We start from the raw sequence: 19,431 nt of genomic DNA, 5'->3' as shown, positions 1-19,431 counted from the left end.
ATTTATATATTTAATCAGAGCAAGTGGACATTCCGAAAAAGTTACAACTCTAGAAAAAAGGAAGAAGATAGCAATGTCTACCAGTTACCAAGATGTAGTCTTTTTTTTTTTTTTTAAGCGAGACAGGAAGGGAGAGAGATGAGAAGCATCAACTCCTAATTGTGGCACTTTGGTTGTTCATTGATTGTTTCTCCTATGTGCCTTGACGGGGACTGGGTTGCAAGGAGGCTCCAGCTGAGCCAGTGACCACTTGCTCAAGCCAGTGACTTTGGGCTCAAACCAATGACCATGGGGTTAAGCCAGTGACCGTGGGATCATTTTATTGATCCCACACTCAAGCTGGAGACCTCAATGTCCCAGGTTGATTCTCTATCCACTGTACCCCCACTGGTCAAGCACCAAGATGTAATCTTAAAGGTTTGTCAAATCTGTTTCAAGCCCTCTTTCTATCTATTATGTTCTATGGCAAAAGTTTGTTTAGATGTCAAATATTTGTGTAGACTTTGTGCAGAATTTTCTGTGCCCTCATTACATGAAGCAAACCTAATGAAATTATTAATACAGTAACCAAAACCCAACAGATTATATATTTTTATGGTATACTTGTAGGTATCCCATGCTTAAATTGATGTAATTTAGGATTCTGCAGAATGAGGTGCATGGAGGATGGGTTGGTGGTTAAAAGGTGTGAGGAAGTTACTAAACATCATGTCATTGCGAGGCCAGAGGTAACTCCCTCTATTTTTATAAAATAGAGATGCTAATACCTGTTTTCTTTTTCATGGGGACAGTGTGAAACTTTAATGGGGCTCTTGGTACTGAGGGCTTTTAGCTCTTTAGAAATAAGGCACAAATTGACAAGGTTGGGTTGTTAAAAAAATAATTTCTCATTCCTCTGCTACAGGGCAGATTGTAATCAAACTATTTCTTGAAATATTATGGAAGAAGGAGTTTTTCTGAATTTGAGAGAACAGGGACAATAGTAAAAATGGTAACCCTTTAGTGAACACTCATTCTCTGGCTGACACTCATCTAAGTACTTTCTATTCATTATGTTATTCCATCCTTACCCACTAAGGATTATGGGATTACTTCCTCCTGAATTTGTAGATAAGGACCCTGAGGCTTCAAGGCCAGGTGACCTGTCAGAGTTCACCACATGTGATGCAGTAAACAGATCTGGGCTGTTATGTCCAGCTTGTTTTGTAATCCAGCTTTGACATTTTGTGGCTGTGGTGACCTTGGAATAATTATTTAACATCTTTATGATCAGTCTCTTTACATCTGAAAAATAGGAATAATTGCTCGCACATATATGAGTATTATATGAGGATTAAGTAAAATGATTTTTGAATTGCTTTGTTGAAGCCTCTTAGAGACATGGGTTATAAAGGATCTATAGTTTCAGGATTGTGAAACATTTCTTGTGTTGATATTGGGTTACAATATTAGTTTCTCATTTCAGAGGAAGACCACTGAGATCACTTGTAAACAACTTGCTACCTCTGTGACCTTGGACTTGTCTTTTAACTTTTCATGCCTTAGTTTTTCTTCTATAAAATAGGGAGAAATAAGAATAATTACTTTATAGAGCTTTGGTTAGAGTAGGATGTACAACATTGTTACCGGAACTTACATAGCTGAGAAAAAACAAATGCTCTGTGCTTTGTCCAGCGCTTACTTAACAATCACTTGCATTGGCAAGTACAATAGTTGGAGTCGCCATCCTGGCAGCTGTGTTGGTGGACAAAGGATGTTCTCCTCGCCCCAAGCCTATGTTATTCAGCCATCTTTATTGAGCTCCCTTCTCTGCACAGCTACCATGAGATGGCACTATGGGGACAGAGATGTCTGCACAGCTACCATGAGACGGTACTATGGGGACAGAGACGGCCGAGTTTGCTTTTCTCCCACTTGTAGCACTTCCTTCAGGCTGAAAGCAAATTGAAGCAGTTTTTATCTTATTATTTTAAGTTTTGTGCCTTTTAAACATTCAGGGATTTCAATGATAAGAATATGTTTAAGGGCAAGTGAAATGCATATGAAATTTTTGATACATTTTTTTCATAGTTTGAATGGCCTTTTAAATGGTTAGAAAAGTGAGGCTAAAAGAGAAACTGTATTTTTTATTTCTCTGAGTATTTATCAGTTTAGAGATAACGTTGCAAATATATTCTAGATGCTAAGATATATTGTAAATAAATTGATTTGGAAACTCAACGACCTTCATGTTATAAATTATTCATGCCGCCATAGGTAGCACATATTTCTTGCAATATATATATATATATATATATATATATATATATATATTAGTAGTTACAGCATTTTTACATTTGTGTTATACAAACAAACAGGAGGAATCTAATTGTTTTTTGTTTTTTCTCATTTTGTTTATTGTTAACTGTTGTATAGCTTTTCAAGTAATGGATGGAAAAATGACTCAGTGTCTTCCAAGAAGTAATTTAGTGAGTTTGAGGCATTTGGAATAAAGACAGGCAGTATAGTTTGGTAAAGAAAGACAAGCTTATGTTCAAATTCTGCCCTGCACTTTCTATCAGGCCAGCAGAGGGTCTCGTTTTGCTTATGTATATAAAGCATGCAGCATGGCAAACAGTGGAAGCTTCATCAAGCTTAGTTTTCCATCCTCTGTCCTCAGCTACTTGGGAAAAGGGAGGTAATCAGACATAGGATTATGGGTAATACATATACTAACAATGTACAGTTGTTTTTTAGGAGTAGGATTGCTGTAGCATCCTAAAGTAAGGTGCTTTTGTTCATTCTCTAAGATCTGTATTTCAGATTTTTTCCCCCAAAATCAGTCTTGGGTTTCTACTGGTACTATCCTGCTAGTGATTAGAGAGATGTGATTACAGTAGTCTAGTAGGGTTTCCAAGGCACTCTGCCCAGGGATCCTCCATGGAGTGGTGGGGCTGGCTTATGTGAACACAAAAGGATCCATAAAGACATTGGGTCTCTTGGCAGAGGCAGTACATGACTCTGGACCAGTGGGGAAACCTATGAGGAGACCAGCATTCATATCAGGCTATGTTTAGGTCATTTTAATGTGGGTTTGTTCTCTTTTTAACAGTTAAAATCCAAAAATTGAGTCAAAATTAAAACTATACGGCTCACAAAAATTAGGGGATATTTTATCGCTTCATATTTATTTTTCAATATCCCCTAATTTTTGTAAGCAGTATATTTATATATAAATTCTTGACTAATCATTCCAGCTCACGTATGGTCTCCTAATTCTTTTAAATCTCTTTTTGGCTTCCTACCTATAGCCATTTATATTTCGGCAAATATGCTTGTGGTCTTTCTTCACTTTAGTTTACATTTCAATGATTTAAATGTGTTTTTATATGTCTCCCAATAATGAGAATGGACAAAGTCATCTCATATACCCTAGTGATTTTCCATCATACAAGAAGTGACCTCAGTGGAGAGCTAGTGCTGCTAAGTAATTACTTTATTAATAATAATAATTATAGCTTAAGATCAACTTCTCAAAAAACAGAAGTCATCACTTTTATCAAAATTTCTCTAGTACTGCAGTGGCTTATTTCCATCATTATACAGAAGCCAGCTCATTTGCTTTTCCAGGGATATATTTTTTCAACTAATTTGTTTTGTTGATTCACTGGTATGTTATATGGCTTTATGGGTGTGATAGTTAGATTATTTTTCAGTTGCCTCAATGGTGTCTTCTAAAAATGTCCAGATTAAAGACTTCGTATCAAATCTATATTGTGAATAATTAATCACCTGTGTGTATGTGTGAGCATATGAGCATGTGCATGGAGAAAATTCATGTTGGTTTCTGAAGAAATTAATGAGATGACTTTAATTCACCTTTTAGCAGAAGTGAAATTACTATCTATTGAAATGAAAGACTTAAGGAGACTTTAAAATATCATGATACAATTTCAAAAACATCTGTTGTATTGCTTCTTAAAGAACATGGGTTGACATTAGCAACATGAAATAATCCGCAGTCTAGGGTGTGTGTGTACAAAGATGTCTCATATAAGGGGGCCAATGCGCATGGTAAACAGAGGCTAACTGACATGGGAGTTGGTGGTGGGTGCTGAGATTCCATGGCTTCCAGATGGAAAGGAGATCCTCTTCCTACATGAATCCATAATGACTCCCATGGCCTTGTACACGCGGCAGCGCAGGCACTGACATGCCATGCTGCACTCCATTTCTAACTGGTAAGGGTCTCTGAGGCACTTCTCTATCTCCCTGCCGCTACAGCTCTCAATGGAAGACCGTCGCCTTTCCTAGAGAGTGAGAGGAAGAGTACAGGCTGTGCTTCCTGGTGGTATTGTGCACGTCTGTAAATCTTCATGTGTGCAAAGGGGGTGAAGTTTCCCTGTGTGTCTTATGGGCTAAGCGGCTGTCCAGTGGGCTCTGGGAAAGGTCTCATGGCCAGAACAATTCAGGTTGCATAATAATATACTCATTTAAAAGGTGTTTTTACTGTTCCAGATTTACACAGAAATGCCATACAACCTAGCAATGGCTTTAGAATAAACTAAAATTAACATCCATGTTGCTCAACCTTTGGCAAAACCACAGTTGTGGTAAATCACACTCTTGCATGTTTGCTACAAAGAAATGTGGCCAGTTCAGTTCTCTAGGCCAGAGGTTTTTGAATTGTGTCCAGTAATGTCCCATAGGTTCCATAAAATATTCTAACAGGCCCTTGGGGACAAAGTCTCAAGCGAGAGAGCCCTATTTTATTTCTGCTAGAACACTCCACGTTTGTATTTCTCGATATTCGTATGTGATACAGAAGTTTGAAGAAAAGCGTTTGGTTGCTTCTCCAAGTATTCTCTCTAAGTCTGCATTAAGGCAGGCCATCAGAGAGCTGTATATTTGAACTTAATTGCTTGACTCCTTGTAGAATCAGTTTTCCTGATTTGTAATTTGCCGCTGCACCCTGGAGTTCTAGGAGTGCCCTGAGACTCCACTGTATACAGATTTCTCTCGTCGGTTTATTGGTGAGCCTCATTTGTATTTATGAGGACCCATGATGGATTCCATCAGTGCTTTCGAGCAGGGCCATGTATTATTCTAAGACAATAAGATAAAAGAAGAATATATTATTTATTTCTACGTACATGATGGCCATAGCTGCTAGTTCATTTCTTTGGTCAGTAGGAAGTTCACAGTCAGATTTGTTCCCCACTTTTAACATATCTGTGCTTAAATATTTACGGGTAATAACTTCTGCCTTTGATATTGTTTTATGCTTTTATCCCTTTTTACCTATGTCTCTTGAAATATTTTTCTAATACATGTATTGGGGCAAGTTATTTCAGAGCTCCTAACTCCAGGAAGAATTTTCTTATTATCTTTTGGAAAACTCTACCTGGATACGTTATAGCCACATCAGACTTAATATTCTCACAGGGAATTATTTGTGTGTCTTTCTTTTCAAACTTGCTCCTCTTCCTGTTTTTTTGTCTTTGGTAAAGATGTCCCATTGGTCCAGTCATCTAAGTTTACAAGTCTTGCTGTCTTTTTTTGTCTTCTCTCTTTCATATGCCATCCAAATCATTTTAATCCAGCCTCAGCACTGCCTTTCAGATTCCTCCTGATTCATCAGTACTTCCCTAGACTAGTTCACTAGTTCAGGTTCTCCGGCATCATCCCCCAGTAATCATTATGCACACTGATTTCAGTTTTTTTAAAGTGACTTGCTCTCTAATAATTCTTATACAGAAGGAAGCCAAATCCTTCACAGAACTCTCAAGGCTCTTTATAATTTGCTCCCCAAGTGATGTTCTAAATGTCACCTCCATCCATTCTTCCCTCCCCTTTTGTGTCTTCCACAGCAGCTGTCAGACCACCAGTCAGTCCCCAAACACAAAATGCATTTCAGCACCTAGTTCCCTTGACCTGAAATGCCCTTCCTGGTAGCTTTGAGCTCTTATGCTTCCTTAATACACTTCTCAAATCTTATTTTGTGTGAGACTTCCCTCTCCCTTTTCTGACTACAGAAGAATTTGTTGTCTCCTCAGTCTTTCCATCTCACTTTTTTCATACTACTGATAGAGCAGTCTTCACCCTATTTTAGATTTTGTTGTGTGCTTGTATCTTTCTTCTCAAACTGTGATCTCCTTAAGGAATTTGGCTGAATAGAAGGTGGTACTATACCAGGTATCTGCCAACCCTTTTTTTTATTATTATTTTTATTTTTTTTGTATTTTTCTGAAGCTGGAAATGGGGAGAGACAGTCAGATAGACTCCCGCATGCGCCCGACTGGGATCCACCCGGCATGCCCACCAGGGGGCGACGCTCTGCCCACGAGGGGGCGATGCTCTGCCCCTCTGGGGCATCGCTCTGTTGCGACCAGAGCCACTCTAGCGTCTGGGGCAGAGGCCAAGGAGCCATCCCCAGCGCCAGGGCCATCTTTGCTCCAATGGAGCCTCGGCTGCGGGAGGGGAAGAGAGAGACAGAGAGGGAGGAGAGGGGGAGGGGTGGAGAAGCAGATGGGCGCTTCTCCTGTGTGCCCTGGCCGGGAATCGAACCCGGGACTTCTGCACGCCAGGCCGATGCTCTACCACTGAGCCAACCGGCCAGGGCTGCCAATCCTTTTTTAAAAGTCAAAGTAAACTGAATGGGGGACTGTGGATTTTCTAGAATTAATAATGTCTTTATTTGGTAAGCATTGAAAACATGGCTAATTCACGGCTTACCTTAAAATTTTAATATTATATGTACTCTTTTTATGGTAATGGAAAAACTTTTTTTCTTCTTTTCCAAGTGAGAGAAGGAGAGATATAGACAAACTCCTATATGTGCCCTGACTGGGATCTACCTGGGAACCCACATCTGGGGCCAATGCTCTGCCTATCTGCGGCCATGCTCTCAACTGAGCTATTTTTAGCATCTGAAGTGGAAGCTCCATGGAGCCAATCTCAGCACCTGGAGCTGATATACTTGAACCAATGGAGCCATGGCTGCAAGAGGGGAAAAGAGAAAGAGAGAGATAAAGTGGAGAGGGAGGTGTGGAGAAGCAGATGTCGCTTCTCCTGTGCACCCTGACCAGGAATCAAACCTGGGACATCCACACGCCAGGCCAATGATCTGCCACTGAGCCAACCAGCCAGGTCCAGTAATGAAAAACTTGTAATGCCATCCTGATAAAAGTTCTAGCAGCCAAAATGAGTTTTTATAGTATCGCTATGGATATCACATTTGATTGTCTTTTTTCTTTTAGGAATAAGTGAGTCAAGAAGCTGAAATTCTGAAGAATGTTTCCACAGGGTAGCTTGGCTGCCACTTGCTGGGTATGGAGGACCGTGAGGAAGCTATTCTTATTCCTTTCTCTCTGGCTGTCCCATGCGGCTCATCTGGAAGGCAAAAAGGATAATCAGTTCATCTGGAAACCAGGTAGGAATGTCCTGGCTGTTCCTTTGCCCTATTTTCATTAATGAGAATAATATTCTTTTTATCCTTGTTTTTAATTGTGGAGTAGTGGGAAATCTCCAGAGAGGAAAAATAGTTCTTCTTCATTATAATAAAATTTACATTTGATTTTTATTCCAGCATAATTGTCACCTCCACCCCTGATCTTATTATCCTTCTGAATTTTTACATTGTTGTCAATTAAAGATAAGATTTCCGTAGTTCTATCTGCTTCTCTTTTGTCCAATGTACCACCACTGTGCAGCACTTGTAGCAAAAAACTGACATCTGAATCTGGTATCTTTGGCCAGTTTTGTTATGTCTCTTTCTTTTAGGGTACAACCTAGTTAACTTATTTATTATTGAATGCTTTCTAGTAAACCTGGATATTTAGGTTTGGGAGCATGAAAAATTATCTTCACAACTTGGCTTATTAAGTTGTGACTATAAGGTCACCTTAATGTGTTTTATATATTATTAAGTTGAATTGAGTTTTGGAGGCTTTCATATAACTTATGTTCTTCTCTAAATACTTTCTTAATTTGGCTGTAGAAAAGATCTGTTGAATTTAATTTTAAAAGCTAATAATTTATTAACTTAAATTATGAACCCCAGAAATCTTGGCTCTTTTAGTACTGATGTTTTTCTTTTCTCTAAATTTTAATTTTCTTAAAGTTCCACAATCAGATAATTTAAAATATTTATTACCGTTTTATGAGCCCATTCTTGCAAATACAGATAACTTACATACTTAATATCTTGGAATGGGAAAATATAATGTTGTAGAAGATATATGGTCCTCAAAGAGTTTTCATTTTAGTTTCATCATCTATAAATTAAATAGACTGCAAATGTATTGTGTCAGCATGGAAATATGTATAAAAGAGATATTTATAATATTTAAATGACTTTGCAAAATGAAAGTAAATTATACTTTAAAGTATATTAAGTAAAAACCCAGCACCATTAGAGATACAGTCTGGGGGAATTTAATTGCATTAAAGCCACTATAAATTAATTTAATTGTAGGCTTTAATATCACATTAGTAATTTGCATATTTTACCATGGTAGTTTTAGGAAGCTTTAGAAATAGTTCTAAAAGTCAATATTTTATTTCTATGATTTGGGCTATGTTTTTTAATCACAAAAGATTAAATATTTTATCAAATTGAAATAAGTACATTTACTGTATATGACTGTATGCCTGTCTACAGTTCTCAAAAAAGTGCAATTAAAATGGTAAGTAGCAAATCTGAATCACAAAGGTGTGAACCTTGAGAAAAAAAGACATCTACTAAGAAGGGCTCCTGGTGGCAAACTGGGCTTATGTTAAACAAGCAAACAAACAAACAAACAAACAGCCTAGGAAGTCATTTCCACAAAGGGGCCTCTCATGTAAACTGCTCTTCATGGAGAACTGGAGGCTGAACTGCCTGCCTGCACTGTGTTTCTGCCATCTGAGTCAACTCTATAAAGGAGTTTCTGGAATCCTATTTCAGCCACCAGTACTGAGGCTTCCCCCATTCAGTCAGAGCTGTGCAGCTCTGCCCAACCAGAGCAGTTTCGGCCAGTGAGGACATTGCCTTTCGTACTAATCAAACTGTATTGATTTGGAGAACTCATTGACATGAGGATGGACCAGTCAGGGACCAGGGGTAGGGACTTCTGTCCATATAAGTCAGCTCCCCTCTGGATGAGGGAGCACACTTTCCTTTTCTAGAGAATGAAACTGAGAATCCCTGGCTGTAGAAACACTGAAGATGTTTCACTAGAGCAGACAAAACAGACTGGTAGGGAGCTGACCAGAGCAGACCAAACCATTCCCGAGCGCAGCAGAGCTGTCTAGCCAGAGAAGGGTCTGGACCCAGGGATTCCTGGCCCCAGATATATTCTAACAGTCATGCTGTTTTCACAGCTGTGCTGTATTACAGTTGAGCTGTTTTGTACTGAATAAAGTTTTCTTCTTCACTGCACTCAATTTGGGGACTGTTTGTTAGTGTTAGGTTGATGCCAATGACTGTTGGTTGACAAAGGAGATGTTTTAAGTAAATGGACTTGTTTTAAAAGTAAGTCTGCTTTCTAAAAGTAGGTCAACAGACCAGGAGTACAAACCCACTCTACAGTGAATGAATACTTTGATAAAAGTCCAACTTAAACTTTAGAGTGAGAGTCCTTCCCTTCAGACAAATTGCATTGTCGAAAATGAACTCTGATGTCAGCACTCTCATTTGCCCTGCTGTTCAGTACTTCTTTTACCCTATATTTTATTTCCCTTTAAGCCTTTCTCCTTCCCCCATCCACCTCACTCTCCACCCTTCCCTTCCCCCTATTAACCACTGCACTTTTATCTATGTCCATGAGTCTCAATTTTGTGTCCCACCTATGTATGAAATCATACAGTTCTTAGTTTTTTTCTGATTTACTTATTTCACTCAGTATAATGTTATCAAGGTCCATCCGTGTTGTTATAAATGATCTGATGTCATCATTTATTATGGCTGAGTAGTATTTTATATATATCTGTACCACATCTTCTTTATCCAGTCATCTATTGAAGGGCACTTCAGCTGTTTCTATGTCTTGGCCGCCAAGAACAGTGCTGTGATGAACATGGGGATCCATGTGTCTTTATGTACCCATGTTTTCGAGTTTTAGGGGCATCTACCCAGTAGAGGCATTGCTGGGTCATATGGTAGTTCTATTCTTATTATTTTGAGGAACTACCATATTTTCTTCCATAGTGGTTGTACTACTTTACATTCCCACCAACAGTGAATGAGGGTTCCTTTTTCTCCACAGCCTCTCCAACACTTGTTATTACCTGTCTTGTTGATGATAGCTACTAACAGGTGAGAGGTGGTATCTCATTGTAGTTTTGATTTGCATTTCTCAAATAGCTAATGAAGATGAACATCTTTTCATATATCAGTTGGCCATTTGTGTTTCTTCCTGGGAGAAATGTCTGTTTATGTCCTCTTCCCATTTTTTTATTGGATTGTTTGTTTGTTGCTGAGTTTTGTGAGTTTTTTATATATTTTCAATATTAGACTCTTATCTGAGCTGTTGTTTGAAAATATCATTTCCCATTTATTTGGCTATTTGTTTATTGACACTTTCTTTTGCTGTGCAGAAGCTTCTTAGTCTGATGTAGTCCCATTCATTTATCTTTGTCTTTACTTCCCTTGCTTTTGGGGTCAAATTTATAAAATGTTCTCTCCAGCCAAGTTCCATGACCTTAGTGCCTATGTTTTCTTCTATGTAATTTATTGTTTCCGATCTTATATTTAGGTCTTTGATCCATTTTGAATTAATTTTAGTACAAGGGGACAAACTGTAGTCAAGTTTCATTCTTTTGCATGTGGCTTTCCAGCTTTCCCAGCACCATTTGTTGAAGAGGCTTTCTTTTCTCCATTGTGTGTTTTTGGCTCCTTTATCAAAGATGATCTGACCATATACATGTGGTTTTATTTCTGTGCTCTCTATTCTGTTCCATTGGTCTGCATGTCTATTTTTCTGCCAGTACCATACTGTTTTGTTTATCGTGGCTCTGTAGTATAGTTTGAAGTCAGGTATTTTAATGCCTCCAGCTTTGTTTTTTTTTCCTTAGATTACTTCAGTTATTCGAGGTTTTTTATACTTCCATATAAACCTGATAATTTTTTGTTCCATTTCTTTAAAAAAATGACATTGGAATTTTGATGGGAATTCCATTAAATTTGTATATTGCTTTGAGTAAGATGGCCATTTTACCTATATTTATTCTTCCTATCCAGGAACAAGTAATATTTTTCCATTTCATTGTGTCTTTTTCAATTTCCTTTAATAATGCTTTGTAGTTTTCATTATATAGGTCCTTTGCATTCTTTGTTATGTTTATTCCAAGGTATTTTTTTTTTGTTGCTTCTGTAAAAGAGATTATCTTTTTTAGTTCTTTTTCTGAGGTTTCATTGTTGACATGCATTACTTCTTTCCCTCCTGAATGTGTCTTACAAAGGGTAATAACATATATGTGTAAATATATATACTTTTCCACTTCATTTAACTTTTATATTATACAATTATCACTTAGAGTTGACCAGACATTTTTAAAGTGGAAAAATTTTAAAAGGTACAAAACAAAAAACAAAGGTTCAGACCTATTTGTTTATATACATCACACAAAGCACATACACAAATATCACTATTATTATTAATTAAGGTTCTGCCAAAAAATAAATGGCATATGCAATATAGGTAATTGAGAAGAGTTTAATAAAAGGATTCTTTTCAATGATGTGAAAGTGTGAACATGGTTTAAGAACTTATTTCTACAAATAACTGTGGAGTGCCTCTGGGCTAGTATTAATCTTTATGATTTCTGGGTCTGCAGGGGCAAAGAAAGAAAGTGGGTTTTAGAATCTGGAGACAAAACTTTATGGAGAAGATGCTGGACAAATGCTGTGGCCTTTAGAAGGATATATCCAACTTGTATTAAAAGTGGAAAGTGGGCCAGGGAAATGAGCAGCCTTTGTCCTACATCTCCTGCCAGGGCTCCCACTGGCTGAATCCAACAAGAAGCCATTGGTGGGAGCCCACACAGACAGCCTCCGGCAGGGAGCACGGTGGAGAATGGTGGGGAATGTGGATCTAAAAAGATCAAATTCATACATACATATATATGTGCATACATACACACACTTTGCTTCATACTATCAGAGAATGCTCTGTATCCCTTTTTGCAGTTCACTTTTTATCATGTAATGATTTTTTTTTTTCTTTCTTTCTGAAGCTGGAAACGGGGAGAGACAGTCAGACAGACTCCTGCATGCGCCCGACCGGGATCCACCCGGCACGCCCACCAGGGGCGATGCTCTGCCCACCAGGGGGCGATGCTCTGCCCCTCCGGGGCGTCGCTCTGCCGCGACCAGAGCCACTCTAGTTCCTGGGGCAGAGGCCAAGGAGCCATCCCCAGCGCCCGGGCCATCTTTGCTCCAATGGAGCCTTGGCTGCGGGAGGGGAAGAGAGAGACAGAGAGGAAGGAGGGGGCGTGGGGGGTGGAGAAGCAAATGGGCGCTTCTCCTATGTGCCCTGGCTGGGAATCGAACCCGGGTCCCCCACACGCCAGGCCGACACTCTACCGCTGAGCCAACCGGCCAGGGCCTTTATCATGTAATGATGTCTTAATGAATATTATTTATTGGTTTATAGGATCAATTTCATCTTTTAACGGTAACATAGTATTTTTTGTATTTGTATTCAATAATTTACTTAACCAATTTGTATTTAATACTTTATTTAATGCTGTTGCTTTATCTTTTTATCTCTATTGCTTGGAATTTTAGTGTTTTTTAGTGTTTTGCTATTATAAATAGTAATAATAATATAAAAGTACCGTAATTTTAAGGATACGAAGAAGTCAATTTGAGGAGTCATGTGTCCTAGAACAATTCTGGCCTATCACCTTCAAAGTTATCCTCAATATTTTAGATTCTATTACCTGTTTATGGATGAGTTTATTATATTTCATTTGGATTTTTTTTAACTGTACTGCAGTGTAATTTGCTGAATTTTTTTGAGTGTGTTATCAAATCCAGCAATTCAGGTCCAATGTAATCTGGAATTGAACAGATTTCCAGGGAGACCCAGTAAAATTTACTCTATTTTAGAAACATAGATACCAGTCTCTGATTTAGATTTTAGTGTCAACTACTTAAGCTCTTTGCTAGTGTCTGTTTTTTCCCCTGAGTCCAAAGGTTAAATATTAGTCAACCTCATCCAAATTAGAGACATTTCTAAGTGAGTCCTGACTTTGGATAAACAATGGATTGATACATACTAAGATATACATATATATATTGCTAAGGACGTCTGTACTTAGGGGGAGGATGGAGAGCTGTAGGCTGCAGAGTCATTGATCTAGCAAGCTTGTTGAATGCCTGTCGTCATTGGGATGAGATCCTCTGATTTATATTTAGTGTCAGGCAATCTGTCTTGCATGACAAGAAAGAAGGATCATGTCAGCAAGAATATCAGATAAGGAGTGATGTTTGTTTTAAGTAAGTATAACTATTCATGTCTGCATACTTTGTAGAGATTAACAAGTCATGGTTTCTGATGTCACAGTAACTAATGGTCTCCTAAAAATTGTCTCCATGTCAGTTCTAAGAGGTTTGCTCATTCCACTAATATTTGTTGAATCCTTATGATATGCCAGGTACTGTTACAAGAGATAATATGAGAAAAAATAGAAAAATCCTTAGTCTTAATAAACAGGGTAATAAATGCAATCAAGAAGTTAAGTAGAGCCCTGCCCAGTTGGCTCAGTTGATAGAACATTGGCACAACGTGTGGAAATCCTGGGCTCTATTTGCAGTCAGGGCACACAGGAGAAGTGACCATCGACTTCTCTTCCTCTCCTTCTCCCCCTTCTCTCTCTCTTCCCCTCTTGCAGCCAGTGGCTCAGTTGGTCCAAGCATTGGCCCCAGACAGGGGTTGCCAGGTGGAACCCTGTCGAGGTGCATGTGGGAGGCTGTCTCTATCTCCCCTCCTCTCACTTAAAAAGAAAAAGAAGTAAAAAGGATGTTAAATCATGTTAAGTGCTTAGAAAAAAAATAAGGCAAGAAGAGAGCTAGACAGTGATAGGTGAGAGGTGGAAATTTTAAGTAGGTGGGCTTTAGGTGCCTCACTGAGGAAGTGACTTTGAGTGGAGACTTACAGGTAGTGAGGAAGCCAAGTATGGGGATATCAGTGTGAAGAGTATTCCTGATGGAAGGAACCAAAGGCAGAGGCCCTGAGACAGAGGTATTGAGGACCAGGGAGGGAGCTCGAATGTAGAGTCAAGTGAACATGGGGATAGTGACAGTAGATTCAGACAGAGAAAAATGCGGCCCAAATCCAGGTATGTCTTCATAGGTCAAAATACAATTTTGGCTTTTGCTCTGGGATAGAAAGGCACTGGAGAGTTTTGAGAGAGTGGTGACATGATCTGACTTTTTTTAGTAAGATTTTAATAAAACCATTGTGGCCAATCAGTTGAGAATGGTGGAAGGGGTAGACCAATGAGGAGGCTACGAGAGAAGTAGAGAGAAGTGGTTATAGCTTGAACCAAGGTCATGGCAGTGAAGGTGATGAAAAGGGATTGAATTTTGGATATATTTAAGGCCTTGGTTTTCAGTGGGGGGGCTTTTCCCCTACAAGGGACATTTGGCAGTATCTGGAGGTATTTCTGATTGTCACAACTGGGATGTCCTGCTGACATCTGTGAGTAGAAGCCATGGAAGCTGTTAAATGTCCTGTGCACAGGACAGCCCCCACAACAAAGAATGATTAGGCCCAAATATGTCAGTAGTGCCAGATTGCAAAACCTTCATTTAAGGTAAAGCCATCAGGATTTACTGATGTGTGCATGGGGGGAGAGATACAAGGTGATACTCTGGCTCTGCGCTGAGCCACTGAAAGAGTTGATTTGTCATTGTTTCATATGGACTGACAGTGAAGAGGCTGGTGTGGAGGGAATACTAGGAACTTGATTTTGGATGTGTAAAAGCTTTGAGTCTGTTAGAAATTCATGTGGAGATGTTGACCTGGCAATTGGATATATGGGTCTGAATTCTGGAAAGAGGCTTTTTGCCAGGAATGTCAATCTGTAAGTCATTAGCAAAGAGGTAGACTTTAAATGTGTAGCCTCAGAAATGAAATGGTGGCCTTGAGATGTATGGTTCTATACATGTTAGGGGATAAGTCCTCAGTGTACTCCTTTTGGGCCAAATGACATTTAAAAAGTTACTGGGGTAAAATACACATAACACAAATGTTACCATTTGAACCATTTTAAAATATATAATTTAAGGTGACATTTAGTATATTCCCAGTGAGATGGAAATATACTCTTTAGTTCCAGAACATTTTCATCACTCCAAGTTGCATTTACAATTCTGTTTATAAAAAAGACTGGAAAGCACATTTTTCTATGAATAATAAGGTCTGAAGAGTAAAAAGAACCAAATTTGTCTCTTTGTGAGAGGTTCTTTTAATTGTCTTAAGTCATCCTGAGAGATCACTCTAGTCTATCAGAGAGATCTAGAGCCTTCCTAGTACACAGGCAGAACCACACTCAAATCCTGTCTCTAAAAAAAAGAAAGCTATTTTTCCTTCCTGAGCTATATTTATCCATCTGAAAGTGAGGCTAAGACATACTTTAGAGCAGTGGTCCCCAACCCCAAGGCTGCGGACCGGTACTGGTCCGTGGGCCATTTGGTACCGGTCCGCAGAGAAAGAATAAATAACTTACATTATTTTCATTTTATTTATATTTAAATCTGAATGATGTTTTATTTTTTAAAAATGACAAGATTCCCTCTGTTACATCCGTCTAAGACTCACTCTTGACGCTTGTCTCAGTCATGTGATACATTTATCCGTCCCACTCTAAAGGCCGATCCGTGAAAATATTTTCTGACGTTAAACCAGTCCATGGCCCAAAAAAGGTTGGGGACCACTGCTTTAGAGGAATTTTTTGAAAATTAAGTAAAATAACATACTGAGATACATAGTGTATAGTGGCTACTCAGTAAATGTTAGTGACTATTTGTGATTATTGTATAATCATTTGATGTTTACAATATTCTTGCTTTTATGTTATACAATTTTTGTATACTTTTTTTTTATTAGACATACAAAAAAGAAAGATCAGTCTGATAGGTATATAGATTTTATTAAGAAATGGTAATAAGTAACTTCCTTGATTTTTTTAGATTTAAAATTTTCTATGTGACAGACTGTTGGAAAGTTTTCATTTCAATAGTTCATTCACAGTGAATACAGAGGGTCAGAATAATGCTCTGTGTTCTGAGAAATAAGTAGATATATTGGAATAAATCCTCATAGAATAAAATATAAAGACTATAAAAATAACAAATTAAGGAAAAAGGATTTTATATAAGTTAATATTTAATTATAACTTATATAATAATGTTTTCATTGTTGAAAATACTTTGAGAGAAAGATTATATATAAAATACAGGTATATTTTAAGTTTAGAAATCTTAGAAAAAAATAAAATGCTTTTAGTAGAGAATTAATTTTTGAATATGTGCTAGAGTTCATAGAAAGTCCTTTCGGGAATTTGATTAAACTAAAATCATTTTAATTATTTCTATGGATATTAATTTATCTTAGACACATGTGTATAATGAACTCTCAGTGGCATTTTCTGTGATATCAAAAAGCGTTGACATATATGACATAGGATTCATGGCTAAAATTTCTAATTACTTTTTTCTTAGAGACCATAAATACTGATTTTATCATGCCACTTGTAAGTCAGAAGAAAGTTTGTAATATTGAATATTATAAAGTAAATTGCTCTCCCTTTTCCCCCTAAATAGTATCATGTAGACTCCCTGAGGACAGGAATCTTTGCCAATTTTATTTATTAATAAATTCCAAGTACCTAGAATATAAATAGCTGTTGCATAAAATATTCTCAGTGCATTAAATATTGGTAGAATGAGGGTCTTTATGTGTGTGTGTGTTTTTTGTATGTATGTATTTAGGAGGGTTAGGAAGTGTTAAGATTAGGCCATCAGGGGACCTGAAGATGGAAGCAGAGTAGGCAGACACACAGACACCCAGCTCTCACCACCAAACTAGAATACAAATAAATTTAGGAAAAATCAGCAGGAAAAACCAACTCTGGACTACAAAAACAGCTCTCAAAAACCAAGGAGCAAAGAAGAAGCCACAACAAACCTGGTAGGGAGCACCTGAATCTCCCTTGCTTACAGGAACAAAGGAGGGGGGTGAGGCTGAGAGCCCAGAGGGGATCTCACCCCAGGGAAAAGAGCAGAAAATACTGCTCACAGCCACTTGCCTGGCAACCAGGGAGCGAGGTGTGTTGAAAAGACCAGCTTATCTCCCAAGTGGAAAGGAAAGAGGGATGGACAGACTATGAGGGGCTAATGAATGCAGGAGACGATCTAAAAAAAGCTGACTCATTTGTGCTGGAGGCGGCCATAGCTGGGGGAGGGACTGATCCTTCCCCACAAACAGTACTGAATTGCTTCCAGATCAGAGATTTCCAGACATCTCTCCAGCTCCAATCAGTACAACAAGACACAGCTGAAAACAAGAAGTGGGGAGGAGGGGCAGTAACTCAGGTCTCCATGGAGATCTGAGATACACCTCCCCCCTACTGAAGCTGAGAAAACACCCTGCCCCAGAGAGATTAGTTGGTGGAGAGGCCTTCAAAGTCTCAGGTTACACCCACCGCATTCCTGGATACAGTTTCAAGGAAGCCCCCTGCTGAGATCAGTAAACAAGACTATCACCTGTTAAGAAAACAAACAAATCAAGACTTCAAAGCTGCCCAAATCCGAAAGTGGATTACAAATAATAGCTGATACCAACTGAAGAAGACCTAGAAATAACACAACTGAAAACTGGAAGCAGACACCACCAAGCCTAGACTCAACCAACTCTACAGACGAGATCGGGCGCGTTCAGGGTGGTATGGCCGTAGACTCAACCAACTCTACAAACAAAACACAGACAATGAGAAGACAAAAAAGTGCAATCCAAATGAAACCTTCAGGAGATGAACTGAGTGATATGGAAATAATCAAACTTCCAGATGCGGAGTTCAAAATAATGATTGTAAGAATGCTTAGGGATCTTAGAACAACAATGTATGGTCATTATAAACACCTAAATAAATAGCAAGTATAAAAAAGAATCAATCAGAGATGACAAATACAATATCAGAAATAAAGATCACAATGGAAGGAATTAAAAACAGGATAGATAGAGCTGAGGATCGAATCAGCGAGTTGGAGGACACTTGGAATGAAGGCATGAAAGCAGAGAAGAAAAAAGAAAAGAGACTCAAAAAGTCTGAGGAAATTCTTAGAGAGCTCTGTGACAACATGAAGAGAAATAACATCTGCATTATAGGGGTTCCTGAAGAAGAAGAAAAAGAACAAGGGATAGAGACTTTGTTAAATCATATCATAGCTAAAAACTTCCCTAAATTAATGCAGGAAAAACTCTCACAAGTTCAAGAAGCACAGAGGACTCCATTAAAGAGAAACCCAAAGAAACCCACACCAAGACACATCATAATTAAAATACCAAAGCTAAGCGATAAAGAGAAAATATTAAAAGCTGCAAGAAAAAAAAAAAGCTATCACCTACAAAGGAGCCCTCAAAAGGTGATATCCGACTTCTCAACAGAAACACTTGAGGCCAGAAGGGAATAGCAAGAAATATTCAAAGTAATGCAGAACAAGAACCTACAACCAAGACTACTTTATCCAGCAAGGCTATCATTTAAAATCGAAGGAGAAATAAAAAGCTTCCCAGACAAAAAACAACTCAAGGAATTCATTACAACCAACCCAATGCTGCAGAAAATGTTAAGGGGCCTGTTGTAAAATGATCAAAGTGGGAAAAAAATATAGCAAAAAAGGAATTCAGCTTTAAAGAATAAAATGGCAATAAACAACTACATATCAATAATAACCATAAATGTAAACAAATTAAATGACCCAATTAAAAGACATAGGGTAGCTGCGTGGATAAGAAAACAGGATCCGTACATATGCTGTCTACAAGAGACACACCTTAAAACAAAAGATACACATAGATTGAAGGTAAAAGGATGAAAAAAAAACATTTCATGCAAATGGAAATGAAAAAAAAAAAGCTGGGGTAGCAATACTTATATCAGACAAATTGGACTTTAAAACAAAGGATATAGTAAGAGATAAAGAAGGCCACTACATAATGATAAAGGGAGTAATCCAACAGGAAGATATAACTATTATAAATATCTATGCACCAAATATAGGAGCACCTAAATATATAAAGCAGACTTTGATGGATTTAAAGGGCGAGATCAACAGCAATACTATAATAGTAGGGGATTTTAATACCCCACTAACATCACTAGATAGATCCTCAAGAAAGAAAATTAACAAAGAAACAGCAGACTTATTGGACACACTAGATCAACTCGATTTAATAGATA

General features: G+C 38.2%; 1 protein-coding gene across 1 annotated transcript in view; it reads left to right on the top strand.

Moving 5' to 3' along the window:
• The window catches only part of THSD7B (thrombospondin type 1 domain containing 7B), a 1,096,947-nt gene that overhangs the window by 126,966 nt on the left and 950,550 nt on the right, over nucleotides 1-19,431 (top strand). The window contains exon 2 of the mRNA XM_066232872.1: nucleotides 7,239-7,411. Within this exon, the coding sequence (XP_066088969.1) occupies nucleotides 7,273-7,411 (139 nt within the window). The 5' untranslated portion in view covers nucleotides 7,239-7,272. The remainder of the gene's footprint in view (nucleotides 1-7,238; nucleotides 7,412-19,431) is intronic.

The sequence above is a fragment of the Saccopteryx bilineata genome, chromosome 5 (assembly GCF_036850765.1).
Source record: "Saccopteryx bilineata isolate mSacBil1 chromosome 5, mSacBil1_pri_phased_curated, whole genome shotgun sequence".
NCBI lineage: Eukaryota > Metazoa > Chordata > Mammalia > Chiroptera > Emballonuridae > Saccopteryx > Saccopteryx bilineata.
This window is presented reverse-complemented; position numbering and strand designations above follow the sequence as displayed.